Source organism: Sciurus carolinensis, chromosome 8 (assembly GCF_902686445.1).
Source record: "Sciurus carolinensis chromosome 8, mSciCar1.2, whole genome shotgun sequence".
NCBI classification, from domain to species: domain Eukaryota; kingdom Metazoa; phylum Chordata; class Mammalia; order Rodentia; family Sciuridae; genus Sciurus; species Sciurus carolinensis.
The window spans coordinates 141,506,321-141,521,248 of record NC_062220.1 but is presented as its reverse complement, the minus strand read 5'-3'; the positions used below and the strand labels follow the sequence as shown (position 1 = coordinate 141,521,248).

Here is a 14,928-nt window from a genome sequence, read left to right as displayed (position 1 = left end):
TTGGACTCGGGAGAGCAACTCCAGAGCCCGCGCGGTTGTCGCCTCCCGGCCAGGAGATGGACAGCCAGGAGGAGGACGCAGGGCGCCGGGGCTGTCCCGGACCCTAGCCGCCTGCACCTTCACCATCCAGCCGGGCTCCGGTCCTCCAGGGGTTTGGAGGCAGCTCTTCTTCACCTAGGCGGTGCCGGGGGAAGCGGAAAATCTGCACTCCGGGTCTCCAGGATGTGCCCAACTGAGATGGGGACGCTGTGGCACCTTTGGTCCCCCGTGCTCATCAGCCTGGCTGCCCTTTTCTCCAAAGGTGAGGATGCCGCCACCTCGGCCCGGGGACTAACTTTGCTTGGAGTGCGTGTGTGGGAGAGTGCGTGGCTGTGGGCGTGGGTGTGCGCGGCGGGTGTGTGCAGGCGCGCGTGCGGCAGGCAACGTGCTCGGCGGCCCCTTGACTGCAGGTCCCTCCCTTGGAGGACCTGGCTAGGATACCCTAGGGAAGGCTGCAAAGGAATCCGAAGGAATTGACCAATGTGGCCAGAAGGGCAGTAAGACGGGGATTGTAGGGCCCTAGATAGAAAAGGTGGCCGGCAGAGGGCTGACCGAGGACAGGAAGGAGGACTGAAAGGAGCTGTAAGATCCTTGGAATTTGGAATTGACTTCTCTGCAGGCACCTGTCCGTTTAGAAATAAATTTGGAACAGTCTTGTCATGTGGGAATTCCATTTAGTACACGGAGGCTGCTAAAAAGAGGACTGGGGTCAGCTCTGAAGAAGTGGTCCTGAGTTCCTCTCCCCAGCCCACCCAGAGGTCTCTGCACCAGGCCTTGGAGGCACCCTCCTGGAGTGGCCTTGGGAGCCGCATTCCCTAGAGGTTGACATACCCAGCCACCTGGTGCTGTGGCCCCAGCATCCCTGACTGAGCTTAGAACCTCCAGACCTTAAAGTCTTGCTGGGAAATTGTGTGGTTCTCAGAGCAGATTGTAAAAAGGACCAGCTGTTCTTTCTCTTGTGATTGGGACTCTCTCAGTGTGTGTGGTTTGCCCCATGAAGCACCCCTTTCCTACAGAGACACATACTGGGAGAAAGTAGAGATGCTTAGCAGTCTAAAGCCTGTGCTGGCAAAACCTGTAAACGTGTCTTTCTGTGATTATTTTCGGGATGAGATCTCTCTTAGAAACTTCAGAGTCTACAGTTATGGCACGGCGAGTGTTTCTATTACGTGAATTCTCTGTTCCCTGAGTTTTTCCAGTATCATCCAAGCTCTGTTGCTTTGGATCAGGTAGATTTTGACAGTTTACCTGCTGGGCTTTTGTGCTGCTACCGTTAAGAAAGAACATCTTATATTCACCCACTCCACTGTCTTCTCAAGTGCAGTTGAAATGGACTCAGGTTTCCCAATTATGTGTTAGAACAATCCTGAGGCCCAGAGCTGGTGAATTTGTGCTGTACACAGGAAATCAGAGAAGAGGTTGGTGAATTCCGTGAATCCAGTCCAGGCTGGCCTGAGGTTTAAAATGTCCATCCCACGCCACAGCCTGTCTGGCAAGGACAGCCAGGACTGGTGGTCACCAGGTTTTATAATAAGAACAGGCGCCCCTGCTTTCATGCTGCAGTAACAAGGTTTTGTTAAGAAAGGCACAGGGTAGCTTTGCAAAGATGACCTGACAGCTGTGCTTTTACATAGTTCCCTTACAGATTTAGTAGACCGAGCAGTGAGAGAGAACTGAATTTCCTGGATACATCTGAACTTTTCCAAGTGGAAGCACTGGAAACTTCCCCAAGTGAAGTACTGTAGATGTAGAAGCCTTTTCTTTAAGGGGCCAGAAATCAGCTTGTGCATGACACTCTTAAACGCAGCAGATGACAACTTCCATATGTTGACTCTAGAGAACTCAACTCAGTCAGACAGTTCAAGAGTGGCTCAGTTGTGTGAGGACTTCCCATCGTGCTCAGCACCACCAAGTGCATGGTAGGATTTCAGCGATCTTGTACACTGTGCCAGAGAACAATGGCAAGTTAATATTGTCATGTTGTGTAAGGTGGAACTTCACAGTGTGAGCAAGGCTCACAAACCCGGGACAGGCCAGTCCTTCCCCAGCACATTCCAATTCCTTCCCCTCTGAGATTCTGTGGCCATGTGAGAGCTCTGATCAGCCTGAAACCAAGTGTTGGCCATATTTAACAGGGTGCTAGTCAGAAGTAAATGCACGCACTCTGAAATGCCTGATTTGTCTGGGGCTGGATGAAAGATGGGCATTGCTGTCGTCAGTTATTGAATACCTGCTTCCGCGTTTACGGTTTTTACTCCAGTGTCTCTGTGCATTCCAAATAAGAATCTTGGGATAAAACAGAATGTGCATTTGAATACCAGGCTAATACCCTTGGACTTGATGCATGTTTAAATTCCATGAGCAGAAACTGATTAGTCACAGAGCAAACCTATCCTCATCTAGCTGTTTTAGGAAGACAAATACAGATAAAAGGAGGTTCCTTGCACTTGCATCTCTTTGGGACCTAGGAGTTGTGCTATGAAAAGGGAAGTTTTACCAACCCCTTGTCACGTGTCCCCAAACTTCTGTGCAGAATGGCCATTCATTAAGTTGCCTGGAGGCTTGTGTCTCTTTGTTAAGTTCCGGTCTTTTGGGGACTGATGTAGGTCACCGGTGTGCCAGCCAGCAGATGGTTAATGCTTCTCTGTGAACTTCCTGGGTGGGGGCAGGTGTCAGGGGGGTGAACCAAGAAGAAAGTTCAGCAGGAAGACTGGAGATGAGCAGAGAGCAAGACGACTTTTAGATGCAAAGCAGGAAGGTCACGGCCTTAGGCTGCTTGTGGCCATCTTGCCCTGCAGGCACCCTTCTCAGCCAAATCCTAGTGAGAAGCAGCAGCTCAGGGACCTGTGACCCTTGGAGAGAAGCCGTGGCTCCTTTCTCAGGCCTGCTGGCCATGGGTGCAGCGAGGCTCCTCCCCATGCAGGCTTTCCCTCCTGGGTCCACTTGCCTTATTCTCCAGTAGCCCTGGGGGACAGAGAGAGCTTCAGTTTATAGTGGCAGCTTCTCCAAGGTTCAGGGCTTCTTAAGGCAGGGAGAAATACCAGGAGGGAGTGTGTGTGTGTGTGTGTGACTTCATTGCTCACATTCATACCCTGTCAAAATTAAAAGGCTGGGGGATGGAGAGACCGCTAAATTCTGCTTTTTGCTGAATTAAGGCATTAAACAAAAATATAATTTTATTCAAAAATACTTAAATGGACAGAAATGTAGAATTCCAAGTTTGAGATGTTTAATTAAGTTCCATCTTTAATAGCCAAGAAAAAAATGAATAAACAAAATAAATATTCCAAAAATACATTATTGTAGAATCTTACATTGCCCTATATTTCCAATTCATCATTTATGAATCATGTATCCATCCATCCATCTACTCATCTATCCATTCATCCACTCACCCACTGATTGATGCATTCATCCACCCATTAATCCATCCATCCATCTTCCCATCTGTCCATCTTCCCATCCATCATCTACCCATTAATCCATCCTTCCATCTTCCCATCCATCAACCCATCTTCCCATCCATCCATCCATCCAATGTGGAAGGTTGTGTGTTTTCGGTGACCACGAAAGTGGGCAGAAACTACTTCCAAGTGTTTTGAAGACGTGGGGTCAGGCTGCCAAGAGCCCTCAGGCTGGGCAGCTCAGTGTAGTCCTTCATCTGGATTTCAGAGTGCACAAGTCAGTGCTCCTTGTTTTAAGTTGTGAGCACAAACCTCAGTGGTTCAGCTGTCCCTGCCTCCTTCTCTTCTGGTTCCTCGTCTCCTCCCTTTGCTATTTTGTAATGATTACTCCCTTCTGATCACAGTGTGACCCTAAGTCATGCCGAACACAGAGAATATAATAGAAGAAAATCCAAACAGATCTGGTGACTGCCCTCTCGGAACTTGTGGTGTATGGAGGAGACAGAAAAATGTTATTTGCACAAAGAGAAGAGAGGGACACCAACCCCGATGGCACGTGCTTGGAGGGACAGCATTGTCTCTGGAGGCAGGAACGCCGGCGTTCGGAGCATCAGGGAGAGGGAGTGCAGCGGGCAGCGGGACCTGTCTGGGCGAAGCTGGCCAGTGTGGCTGGACTGGGAGGGGGTCGTGCTGCTGTCTGAGGGAGAGGATGGGAGGTGGCCTGACAGAGCTGGTGGACAGGGGTCAGCACCCACTGCCCCCTCAGAATTGTCCAGCTGGGTAACAAATCCGATGGTCACTGCTTGATGGGCTTTATGAGGAGCTGGGCCACTGTGCTAAGAATCAGGGAGGACAGGGATGACTAAATCAGAGGGCGTCTACGATTCCTGTGGGCCTCTAGCAAATGGCCACAGACAGGAGGACTTGAAACCACAGAAATTCTGCAGGCCGCTGGGCCCACGTCCTACACTGGGCTGAGCCCAAGGCGTCTGCAGGAGGGTGTGCTCCCTGCCTCCCGCAGCTCTGGGAGCTGCCAGTGCTCCTTGGCTTGTGGCCACCTCAGTCCACCCACAGGGCTGCTCTGCCATCTCCCCTCCCCCTGGGTGTGGCTGTGTGTCCCTCTCCCCTGCCCTTCTGGGAGGGGGCATGGATTGCAGTTACGGCCCATCCTCACCATCATTTCCTACCAAGGTCAGGGATGTTCACAGTTTCCCGAGACTCACAGGAGGGTGTCTTGTGGAGGCGGGGGACCTTTTCCAGCCCTCCTCAAGGGGCTACCTCTTCAAACTATTTTCTAAATGCTCTTCAAAATTCCCAGTTCACCTCGGGGCAAGCAATATTTATCTTCCTTTCTATCTTTGATTCCTCCTTAGCATAGCGCTGTGGACATCGCAAATGCACAATAAAAATTTTAAGTGTGCTTAAGAGTGTAACATATTGCCCGAAGAACCTCCGCCTGACAGTAAAACAGCCTGACGCTGTCTTTTCCAGTAATTCAAAGTGCTGCAGGAAACGCTCCGCTCAATAATAAGAACGGCTGAGTTTTTGAGTGGTTATTGCATGGCAGGCACTGTGCGGAGAGATTTATGCAGATGAGTTTGTGACTCTGCAGATAAACCAGGGGGCAGCGAGGTTGAGGCTCAGAGATGCTGCACACCTTGTCCAAGACCCGCGAGGAACCGGGGGTGGAGGCTGAGCTCTGGCCCCAGAGGCCCGAGCTGGGCCACAGGCTGGGCACAGTGGCAGGTGTCACTCCTAAGGCTACCCGTTGGCCAGGCAGGAACCCATGGAGCCGACCTGCTGAGGGTGCAGCGGGACAGGGCTCCCACGCAGGCCCCTCAGAGTCCAGTGGTGGTGGACACTCAGTAGGTGTGGACCAGTGAGTAAGTCAATTTCGTGTGGTTTGATTTTCCCAGCAGCAGCTGGACTAGCCCCTGACATGGACTGAAATGTAGAGGCTAATTCCAGGGCTGTCGTGTGGGTCACAGAGGTCCCGGGCACGTGGGATGTGTTCGGGGTCTCCTAGGCCGGGCCACTCGAAGGGCTCGCACACGTGCCTGATGAATTGTGGCTCATGGGCGTGTTTGTTATGCACTTCCCTGACCCTCTGGGGTCCTGGGCAGCTCAAGATGAGAGGTGGCCCCAGAAGTAAGAGTAGCTGGCTCTTCAGTAGCCACCCGGAAATGGCGAGGGAGGAGGGAGGAAGGTGGGAATGAAGACAGACAGGCCTCGTTCCTACTTACAGAGGAGACGCAGGTCCTGCGAACGCAGGGAGTTCACGTTTCCATGCCAGACTAGCCAGCCTGAGGGACGTACGGGAAGAACACTGTGGGGGCTCCAGCAAAAAGGACTGGAGACCAGCTTGGAGCGGTGAAATGAGGCCAAAGACTCAGAATATTTTTATGTGACTTTGTCATTTCAAAAATCTGCTGTGGGAAGAATAAGGGAGCAGCCAGCAGCCAGAAACCAGGCGTCTTCAAGACTGCTCTGCAGGGCCATTTAGGTGCCCAGAAGGCACAGCATTCCCGGCTCCCGCTGTCCACAGGCTCAGGGTCTGTCATGGAGCAAGGCCCCTGAACCTGAACAGGACCCTGTGCAGACGCTGGAGGGAGATTCCATCCCGGGTGTGTTCTCAGCTCAGGGAGGGTGAGTGCGGCCGAGGTAAAGGCCATCTTGGAGAGAGGACTTCATTATCACTTTCCTCCTCCCTGCCTGCTGTCTCTGCCTCGAGTGTGAATGGAAGGAGACTGGGCATGCACTTCCAAGGCAGCCGCCCGTCGCGAGCAGTTCTGAGTCACATTACTTTTTCATGGGAGTGGCTTTAAGTTGTCGTGTTTATGGGACTCTGTGTTCACTCCTTAAGGCAGGTGCCAGTTGGATTTCACTGCTCCTTGCTTCTATTTTGATCATGGACCAGACCAGCCATGTGGCTGGGTTTGTGGGGGAAGACAGACGTCGTGATAGCTGGGGCCTCCTGTCTCAGAACAGCTGCATTTGGCCATCACTCACTGGATGCGCCCAGTGCCCTCTGAGCCCTCATGCGCAGCCTGGAGCTCGGCCCTGCGTTGAGGGGCACCAAGGCGCAGGCCCTGAGGTGGGAGCCCCCGCCAACAGGAGGATGTCTTTGTTTTTTGAGCACAGTTGTATAAAAACAGGGCAGACCCCTTAACCATCATGTCAGTTTTGAATGTCCCCAAGCAGAGGCTGCAAGACCTTTGTAGGGTGAGCAGCAGGGTCTAAGGATGAGGCAGGTGGGAACTGCTGACCCTAGGGTTCTGGGCCTGGGAACACCCCAGTTCCAAAAGCAGCTTGGGCTTCCGGAGAGGAGGAGGAGGAGGAGGAGGAGGAGGAGGACAAGGAGGAGGAGGAGGAGGAAAAGAGAAGGAGGAAGAGAAGGAAGAGAAGGAGGAGGAGGAGGAGCAGAGGAGGAGGAGGAGAGGAGAAGGAGGAGGGAAAGCAGAGGAGGAGAGGAGGAAAAGAGAAGGAGGAAGAGAAGGAAGAGAAGGAGGAGGAGGAAGAGTAGAGGAGGAGGAGGAGAGGAGAAGGAGGAGGGAAAGCAGAGGAGGAGAGGAGGAAAAGAGAAGGAGGAAGAGAAGGAAAAGAGGAGGAGGAGGAAGAAGAGCAGAGGAGGAGGAGGAGAGGAGAAGGAGGAGGAGGAAAAGAGAAGGAGGAAGAGGAGGAAAAGAGGAGGAGGAGGAGGAGAAGGAGGATTCATGGGGAGGGGGAGGGGACCACCATAACTGAGCCATTGGGTCACTCAAATCAAACTCATGTCAAAAACCTGTGTAGCCAGAGCCTCCACAACTCTTTAAATTGAGTTAAGCTTTGGTTTAAGAACTTTTTCCAAGTATTAAAACACAGGTTTTCCTTTCGATGAACTGTGGAGGAAGTTTTCCTAGGCCTTAGATCCTGGGGAGAACTGCCTTTGTCCTGAGAAATCACTTCTGCCTCACCCCGGGAACTTCCTAAGTGGTCCCATGTGGGTCCTCGCTGTGACTTCCAGGCTCCCGAGCACTGGCGGCCAGCTGAGTGTGGGTGTTCCAGCTTGGTCTCCTGAACAGGCTTTGCCCTGGCTCCATTTTGTTCTCCTGCCCTGATCCTCCTGTCTGCTTCCTTGCTTGGTCATCTTATCCCACTGTTTTTATTTTTTAAGCTAGTTCAAATTATTTGGAAGTGAGGGTGGGAAGAAACCACCCCCTCCCTTGACCTTCAACCCCTCAGCCTCCCTGGTGGACGCTGCTGCCCTCTGATGCTCCCACTTCTGAAACTCTGGTCCCTCGGCCTGACTGGGCTCTTGAAGGGCGAGGGTTTCAAGGTTGGGAAGGAAAAACTCACGGTCCGAGAACATCCCTGGAGATCAGAACGCCCCGGGATTTCTCCGGAGGAGTGCTTAGGGAGATGGCCCGAGGGAACACCGTGCGGAGCTGGAGACGTGGGCTTTGAGCTCTGGAGGGACAGCGCGCCTGTGGTGCAGCAGGAAGCACGCAGGTCAGCCAGCTGGGACGACGACCCTCTGTCCAGGACCTGCGTGTGGCGTCCCTGTGGTAGAACTGCATCGGAGCAGCAGGTGTGTGTTTAACTTGGAACGGAGCTTCTCCCCTGAGTCCCAGAGGCCCACAGAACATTCAGGCTCAGTCCCAGGACCCACTTAGTTCGATTTTTACCCTCCCAGGGAAAGTCACAGGTATTGGAAATGAAGAGGTTGTGTCTGTTCAGCCACAGCTTTGCAGCCCCTGCTGCAGATGTAGTGCTTCAGGCTCAGGATTTAGGTGTCATGGCCAACTCCTCCCTCACGAGGTCACCACTAGGTGGGGGAAACCGAGGCACGGACAGTACGTGTGTCTCTGTCGAGCCGTGCAATACTGACAGAGAAAAGTGATTTCATTGTGCAGGAAAAGCAAGGGCTGGGTGGACGCCGGGAGTTCCCTCTCCACCAGCTGTGCTGGGCCCTGGGAGCTCACAGCACACTCCACCCGTCGGAGGTTCACGGGATGGCGTGAGGGGTGCAGAGGTCTCTGTGCGCCCGAGGACCTGGCTGGGTGCTGGGAGCAGCAGCAGCAGAAACCCAGCCCTCTGACCCAGGCCCTGTCGTCCGGACCTGCGGAGTCACTGGCTCTGCGCCTTCCTCTTCCCAGGAGGGGCTGGCCTCGGGCGCAGCCGCCACCTTACGTTGCTCGCGTGCTCTGCCTTGGTGCGGCTCCTGGAGGTGAGCGCCCTGGGCTCTGGAGAAGCCTGCACATCAGGCCCAGAGAACCCTGGCTCCTTCAGTCCACAAAGGTCCGCTGGAAAAGAACGGGCACTGACGGGAGCCTGGTGTGGGACACCGTGCGGGTCACTGGTGTGGACATGGGCAGGGGCCGTACCAGCGTTTTGGTGTGGTACTGTGGACAGAGGGGCAGTGGATGCTGCGTGGTCAGCCAGGCAGTGACACCCCTCTCCCAAAGCTGCTGCAGTTTTAAACCAAAGATCCAAATACTCAAACTCCCTCTGATTCTCAGCCTTCAAGGGGACGCCACGTGGCTGCCGAATGGCGACCAGTGTGGCGTGTCTCCCTCTCGCAGGAGCTCCTCCATCCTTCGATGCTGATTTAAATGTAATGTAAGCTTTTGTTTCCAATGATGGTAATTTTTCATAGTCCTTAATTGGATGTGAAAACTATGCACAATGGAGATTGCTGTTGTGAATAAATATTTGCATTATGCGCTGTTAAAAGCAAGCATCAACACACCAATTGCTTGTTTTACAAGCATTCAATATTTTGAATCGGGAGATCCGCGAAACTGCTGAGATCTGTGTGGCAGGGGGAGAGAGCCGCTCATATCCTATTATGTACATTTTCGGGGCAGCGTCAACAATAGGAGGGGAAGCCCGAGGTTTGCATGTGCCCACAGATGGGTTCTGCCTTCTAAGTTCTGCATATCCAGTTCCAACAAAGTGTCTCGCTTGACGTCCTTAATTAGGTAGCGCACACGCGCGAGCTGGTTTTTGCCTGCGGTTCAGATAAACGTAGCCTCAGAACCATGAGAAGAACAGTTTCTAAGACGTCCTGGTCTTACGGAGAGCCTGGCACTTACGCTCTGAAAGGACAGAGCATCTCGTGTGCTCTGGGTCAAGAGCCACGTTTTCACTGCCTGCCAGTGATTTTCCCAGAATTGTTCTGCATATGTTATGGAGATTTATTTTCTTGATAGGAAAAGGACACTATCGTTGTAATTCTTTCCCCATTTAAAAACACAACGTGCACATTGAGAGGCTGTGAAGCAGGTAAGCAGCAGGCCAGGGGACCCGTGGAGTGACGTGTCATCGGTAGGAAAGAGCAGCTGGAGGCAAGGCCTTCTGCCGACAGGGGCAGGATTCCAGGTGGCATGGCCGGAGTCTGCAAGCACCTTCCTGTCTTCGCCGCCAACACCTCGAATGCCTCGTGAGGCCACAAGATGGCCTTTCAAACATGGGCTTTCCCGCATCTCTTGGGTTGTGAGTGCCGCCGGCTGCTACCCACGTCCACCTCCATACTCGGGGACCTTCAGAAGGGGGGAGCGAGAGGCAGATAAGAGCGTGGGTGCCCTGACCAGGGTGTGGCTCTCCTGGCTTGTCTTCCTGACCCTGGTGACATGTGCACCTGCCGTTCCTTCTGGGTCACATTTATTGTCGTGTGAGGCTTACCTGTAGTTCCCAGAAACGGCTGGGTTGTGATTGGTGCGGCTTTGTTGCTCTGCGTGGATCTCAGTGCCCTCCAGTCCTGGTGTGAGGAGGGAGGGGCTGCAGGGACCTTCCAAGTGCTCGTTTCCAAATCGTGAATTTCTTTGTGTGCTGGGTCTTGAAGTTCACCCATCCAGAAGGCCGACCCCAGTCACCTGTCCAATTTGGGCACACAGGACTTGTTCGACTTTAAAGAGAAAGGGCGCCTCTTCCAGCTGGTACCGCTCGCGGCTTCCTGTGGTTGAGGAAGCAGACTTTATCCTGTGGCCCACTTGGCGTGTTTACAACAAAGGTAGTTTTTGTTCTAAAACGACATTTATTAAAACATGATTCGTTGATGCTATTTTGCATTTTGGTTGTGCAGCAATCTACTGCGATCATGCCCACTTAAGAAACTTTTGAACACTGAGACTCACAGTGAGAGGAAACTTCAAAAAGTTGAACATAGGAACACACAGAAGATATCGTAAAATGAAATAATGGCGTGATGGGTGCATTACTTTCAAGGTTAAAAGCACATTATGTTAGGATGAAGTTCTGGGGGAGAATGGGAAGGGAAATAGGAGTTCCAGGAGAAAAAGAATAAGTAACATTTCTGATTGTTAATGAAGGCTTTCTTGTGGATTTTATAAATGGATGGTGGTGGGTGTCAGCCATTCTGTTATTTATATTCCAATAGATACATTTAAAAGAGTGATGTAACAGCTAAATTTTAAAATGTCAAGATTTACAATACACCAGAAACTTTATCCTTAGCAACTATTGAAAGTCTGATGAAAAATATCAGAAATCACATTTACAAATGTGCAAGTGGGTACATCATTTTGAAAGTTTCGTTTTCGGAGTAACGGGAGAAATAACGTTGGGAAGATCATTGTTTGTGGCCTCGGTTACATATTCAGATCACCTGTGGAATTTTCCACCATGCCCAGCCCACAACACAGGGGTGAACAGTGGACTCAGGAGGTCCCAGGGGCAGCTTGAGCGTCCGTGCTTCTGAGACATGCGATGGTGGTTGAAGAGCAGGCAGCAGAGCCAGGGGGAGCCATCTGTCCGTGGGGTTGGAGCAGAGGCCATGAGCTCCGGCTGCCACTCGGATCCCAGGTGGGAGAGTGTGAGTCGGCTGCATTCACCTTTATGTTGCGTGGGTTCTGCAGATTTCAGCAGTGGTGTGTCGTCTTGTAACCATGTCGCACCCAAGTTACAGAGCGTTTCCATGGCCCCAGGTTTCCTCTTGCCCCATGCGCTGTGGTTTAGATGTGCCACGTCCCTCAAACGCTCACGTGTGAGACCATGCAAGAAAGTTCAGAGGTGCAAGAGCCCGAAACTAATCCGAGGATTGATCCCCTGAGAGGGGTTCGCTGGGTGGTAATGGTGGGCAGGTGGGTGCGGCAGGAGGAGCAGGTCACTGGTGTGTGCCTCTGGGGTTTCTGTTTAGTCCCTGGTGAGGGAGCTTTCCCTCTGCTTCCCATTCTGTACTGCTTCCTCCACCACGCCCTTCGGCCATGGGCCGCCTCACCTTGGGCCCAGAGCACTGGAGCTGGCCAGCCATGGACTGAGCCTCTGAAACCACGAGCCAAAACAAGCCTTTCTCACTGTGTTGTTCCTGTCAGGTGAGTGAACACCCCCTTCTCTCCCTCCTCTTCCTCCTCCCCTCCTCCCCTACCCCTCCTCCTCCCCCTTCCCCCTCCTCCTCCTCTTCCCCCTCCTCCTCTCCTCCTCCTCCTCTCCCTCCTCACCCTTGTCCTCTCCCTCCTCTTTCTCCTCCCCTCCTCCCCTACCCCTCCTCCTCCCCCTTCCCCCTTCTCCCTCCTCTCCGTCCCCCTCCTCCTCCTCCTCCTCCCCCTCCTCTTCCCCCTCCTCTCCTCCCCCTCCTCTCCTCCCCCTCCTCCTCTCCCTCCTCACCCTTGTCCTCTCCCTCCTCCTCCTCCCCCTCCTCTTCCCCCTCCTCCTCCCCCTTGGTTTTATGCTAATCTTTGGGTATGGACCCACAGGGGTCAAGAGCTACGTTTCGCATAGGAATGATAAATTGTTCCAGCATCCTGCACCCGTCTCCTCTTCCTTTCATTTGGCTCCTCCCAGGATGCTATGGGAACGCGTCATACTACGCAGCCTGTTGAGCTGGGCTGCTCTCCTCCGGCTCGACACTCGGCATTCTTCCAGCTGCTGGGTGCAGCAGCAGTTCATTCCTCGTTACCGAGGAGCGCGCAGGGATGCGGAGGTACCGGGTGTGTTTGTCCCTCACCAGATGAAAGGCTGCAGTTGGGAACGCTCCGCCTGCTGCGGATGAAGCCACTGCCTGGTTTGGCGTGAACATATGTTTTTATTTCTATGTGGGTAAATACCTAGGGAGGAGGTGGCTGGGTCGTATGGGAAGCGTGTGTTCCACATTGTAAGATCCGCCAAACTGTTCTGCAAACGCGGGGCCATTTGGCGCGTCCCTCCGGCAGCGTGTGCGTTCCAGCTGCTGCTCATCCTCGCCAACACTTGATGTTTTCACGCTGGAACTTTGCGTTAGCCATTCTGGTACGTGTGTAATGGCCCCTCATGGTGGCTTTCATTTGCATTTCCCTAATTACTAATGGTGCTAAGCAGCTTCTAGTGTGCTTATTTGCCATCTGTAGATCTTCTCCGGAAAAGTGTTCAAATTCTTTGCTATTTTCAAACAGGCAACTGATGTGGGTTGTCTTCCTATTCAGTTTTGAGAATTGTTTGTATATGATTCTTCTATCATATACGTGATTTGAAAACATTTTTCTCAGTATAACATCATTTATTGAACCTGCAAAGCAGACATTTTATTATGAGAAGGCCCAGTTCATCTTTTCTTCTTTTATGAAATTGCTTTTGTTGTTGTATCTTAGTTGGCTTTGCCAAGTCAGAGGTCACTCAGCTTTATTCTTCTGTTTTCTTCCAGAAGTTTAATAGTTATAGGTCTTTCATTGAGGTTTATGATCAGTTTTATATTAATTTTTGTGTATGGATCCACATGGGTCAAGAGCTACTTTTTGACATAGGAATGATAAATTATTCCAGCATAACTTATTGTAAAGACTGTTATTTCTCTTTTAAATTGGCTTATATTTTTGTTGGAATCGTTTAAACATACATGGTATATTCTGGACTCTATTTTGTGCCCCACAACCCCCACCATCCAGGCTGTCTTGATTAATTTCCTTGACAATACATCTTGAAATTAGATAATGTGAATCTTCTCATTTTATTCCCTTTCAAAAATGTTGTGACTATATTCTGATTTGAAATATGAATAGTGGAGCTAATATGCCAATTTCTTAAGATGAAAATATGTGCTGGGATTTGATCAGAACTGCTTTTAATCTGCAAAACCCCCACCTTGTCAAAATGAAAACTGCCATTTGATGAGTTCTCTAGTCCATGAACATAGTATGCCTGTTGGTTTATTTAGATTTTCTTTGATTTTCATCATCACTGTTTTATACTTTTCAGCATATAGATGTTGTACATGTTTTTTACATTTATGCCAAAGTATTCCAGATTTTGGGGTGCTATTGAGAATATATCATTATTTTAAAATTTGAATTTGTATTTCTGCACTTATGTAGAAATTTATTTATTTTTTTATATTGACTTTGTATCCTAAATTCATATATGTTAGTAAATTGTTTTTGCTGGGAACTTAGGAATACTTTCCCTGGATAATTGGGTCCCTTGTGAATTGTTTTGCTATTTACTTTTCAGTACTTACATCTTTGTCTCCTCCCCATTGCTCTTGTCTGTTGCACTGGCTAGGACCCTGGTGTGATGTTAAATAAGAGTGAGAGAGTGCACATCCTTGCCCCCCCCAACACCAGAATTCCATTTGACCCAGGAAGTATGTTAGTTGAAGGTCCTTTAGATGCTGTTTGTGAAGATGAAGTTGTGATGTTTTTGATGCTGAGAGGTTCTATACACATGGTGTTGAAGTTCACAAAATTCTTCTATTGCCTTGGTTATGATGACCATGGGTTTTTTTTTTTTTTTTAGGTTGTGGATATGGTGGATTCCATTGATTTATTTCCAAATATTGAACTACCCTTGTACTTTTGTGCAAACCCAACTTAGTAATGATATGTCATTCTCTATGTATGTTGCTGTACTTGATTTTGTAAAAGGTGTTGGTATGTAAATTCAGGAAAGATATTCTCCAGAAACTTACTTAAGCCCTGTCTTTGCTTTTGGTGACACAGTAAAACTGGTTTCACAAAACAGGAGGAACAGTATTTCCTTCCCTCTGATGTGTTTTTGGGAAGATACTGCATTGGCTCTAGTAATCCTGGAATCTGTTCATAGTGGGTGAACTTTGGTATTTTGTGCTTTTTAATGCAAAAGGGCTTATGTTACCTAAATTGTCATACATTTGGAAAAACTTGTTCTAATGTTGTTTATTGGCTTCCTGTGCCTTTCAGACCTGTAGTGATGTCCCCTTTGTCATTTCTACTATTAGTAATAATTCCTTTTCTCTCTTTTTTTCTTGGTCAATCTGCCTAGAGGCTTATGAAGTCACTCCATCCTTTCAAGGAGCCAGCTTTCCATTTTCTCTGATCTCATTTATTGCTTTTCTGTGTTTCGGTTTTGTTGATGTCTGCAGCGATGTTCTGCATTTCCTTCTGTGGCTCTGTCTTTGACTGCCTCCTGCCCATCCAGCTCTTTGCATCCAGCTGGGGCCATTTTGGAGACTTTTCTTTTCCAACACAGTCCTCCAGGCTGTAAATCTCTTGGGGTGCTGTGTTGCTGTATCTCCAACCTTTCATGGCAAGCTTTTATT

General features: G+C 50.4%; 1 protein-coding gene across 1 annotated transcript in view; it reads left to right on the top strand.

Moving 5' to 3' along the window:
- Positions 1–222: 222 nt before the first annotated feature.
- Positions 223–14,928, top strand: part of Tmem132d (transmembrane protein 132D) — a 526,990-nt gene continuing 512,284 nt past the window's right edge. Inside the window, 1 exon segment of the mRNA XM_047561780.1 lies at positions 223–301. Within this exon segment, the coding sequence (XP_047417736.1) occupies positions 223–301 (79 nt within the window).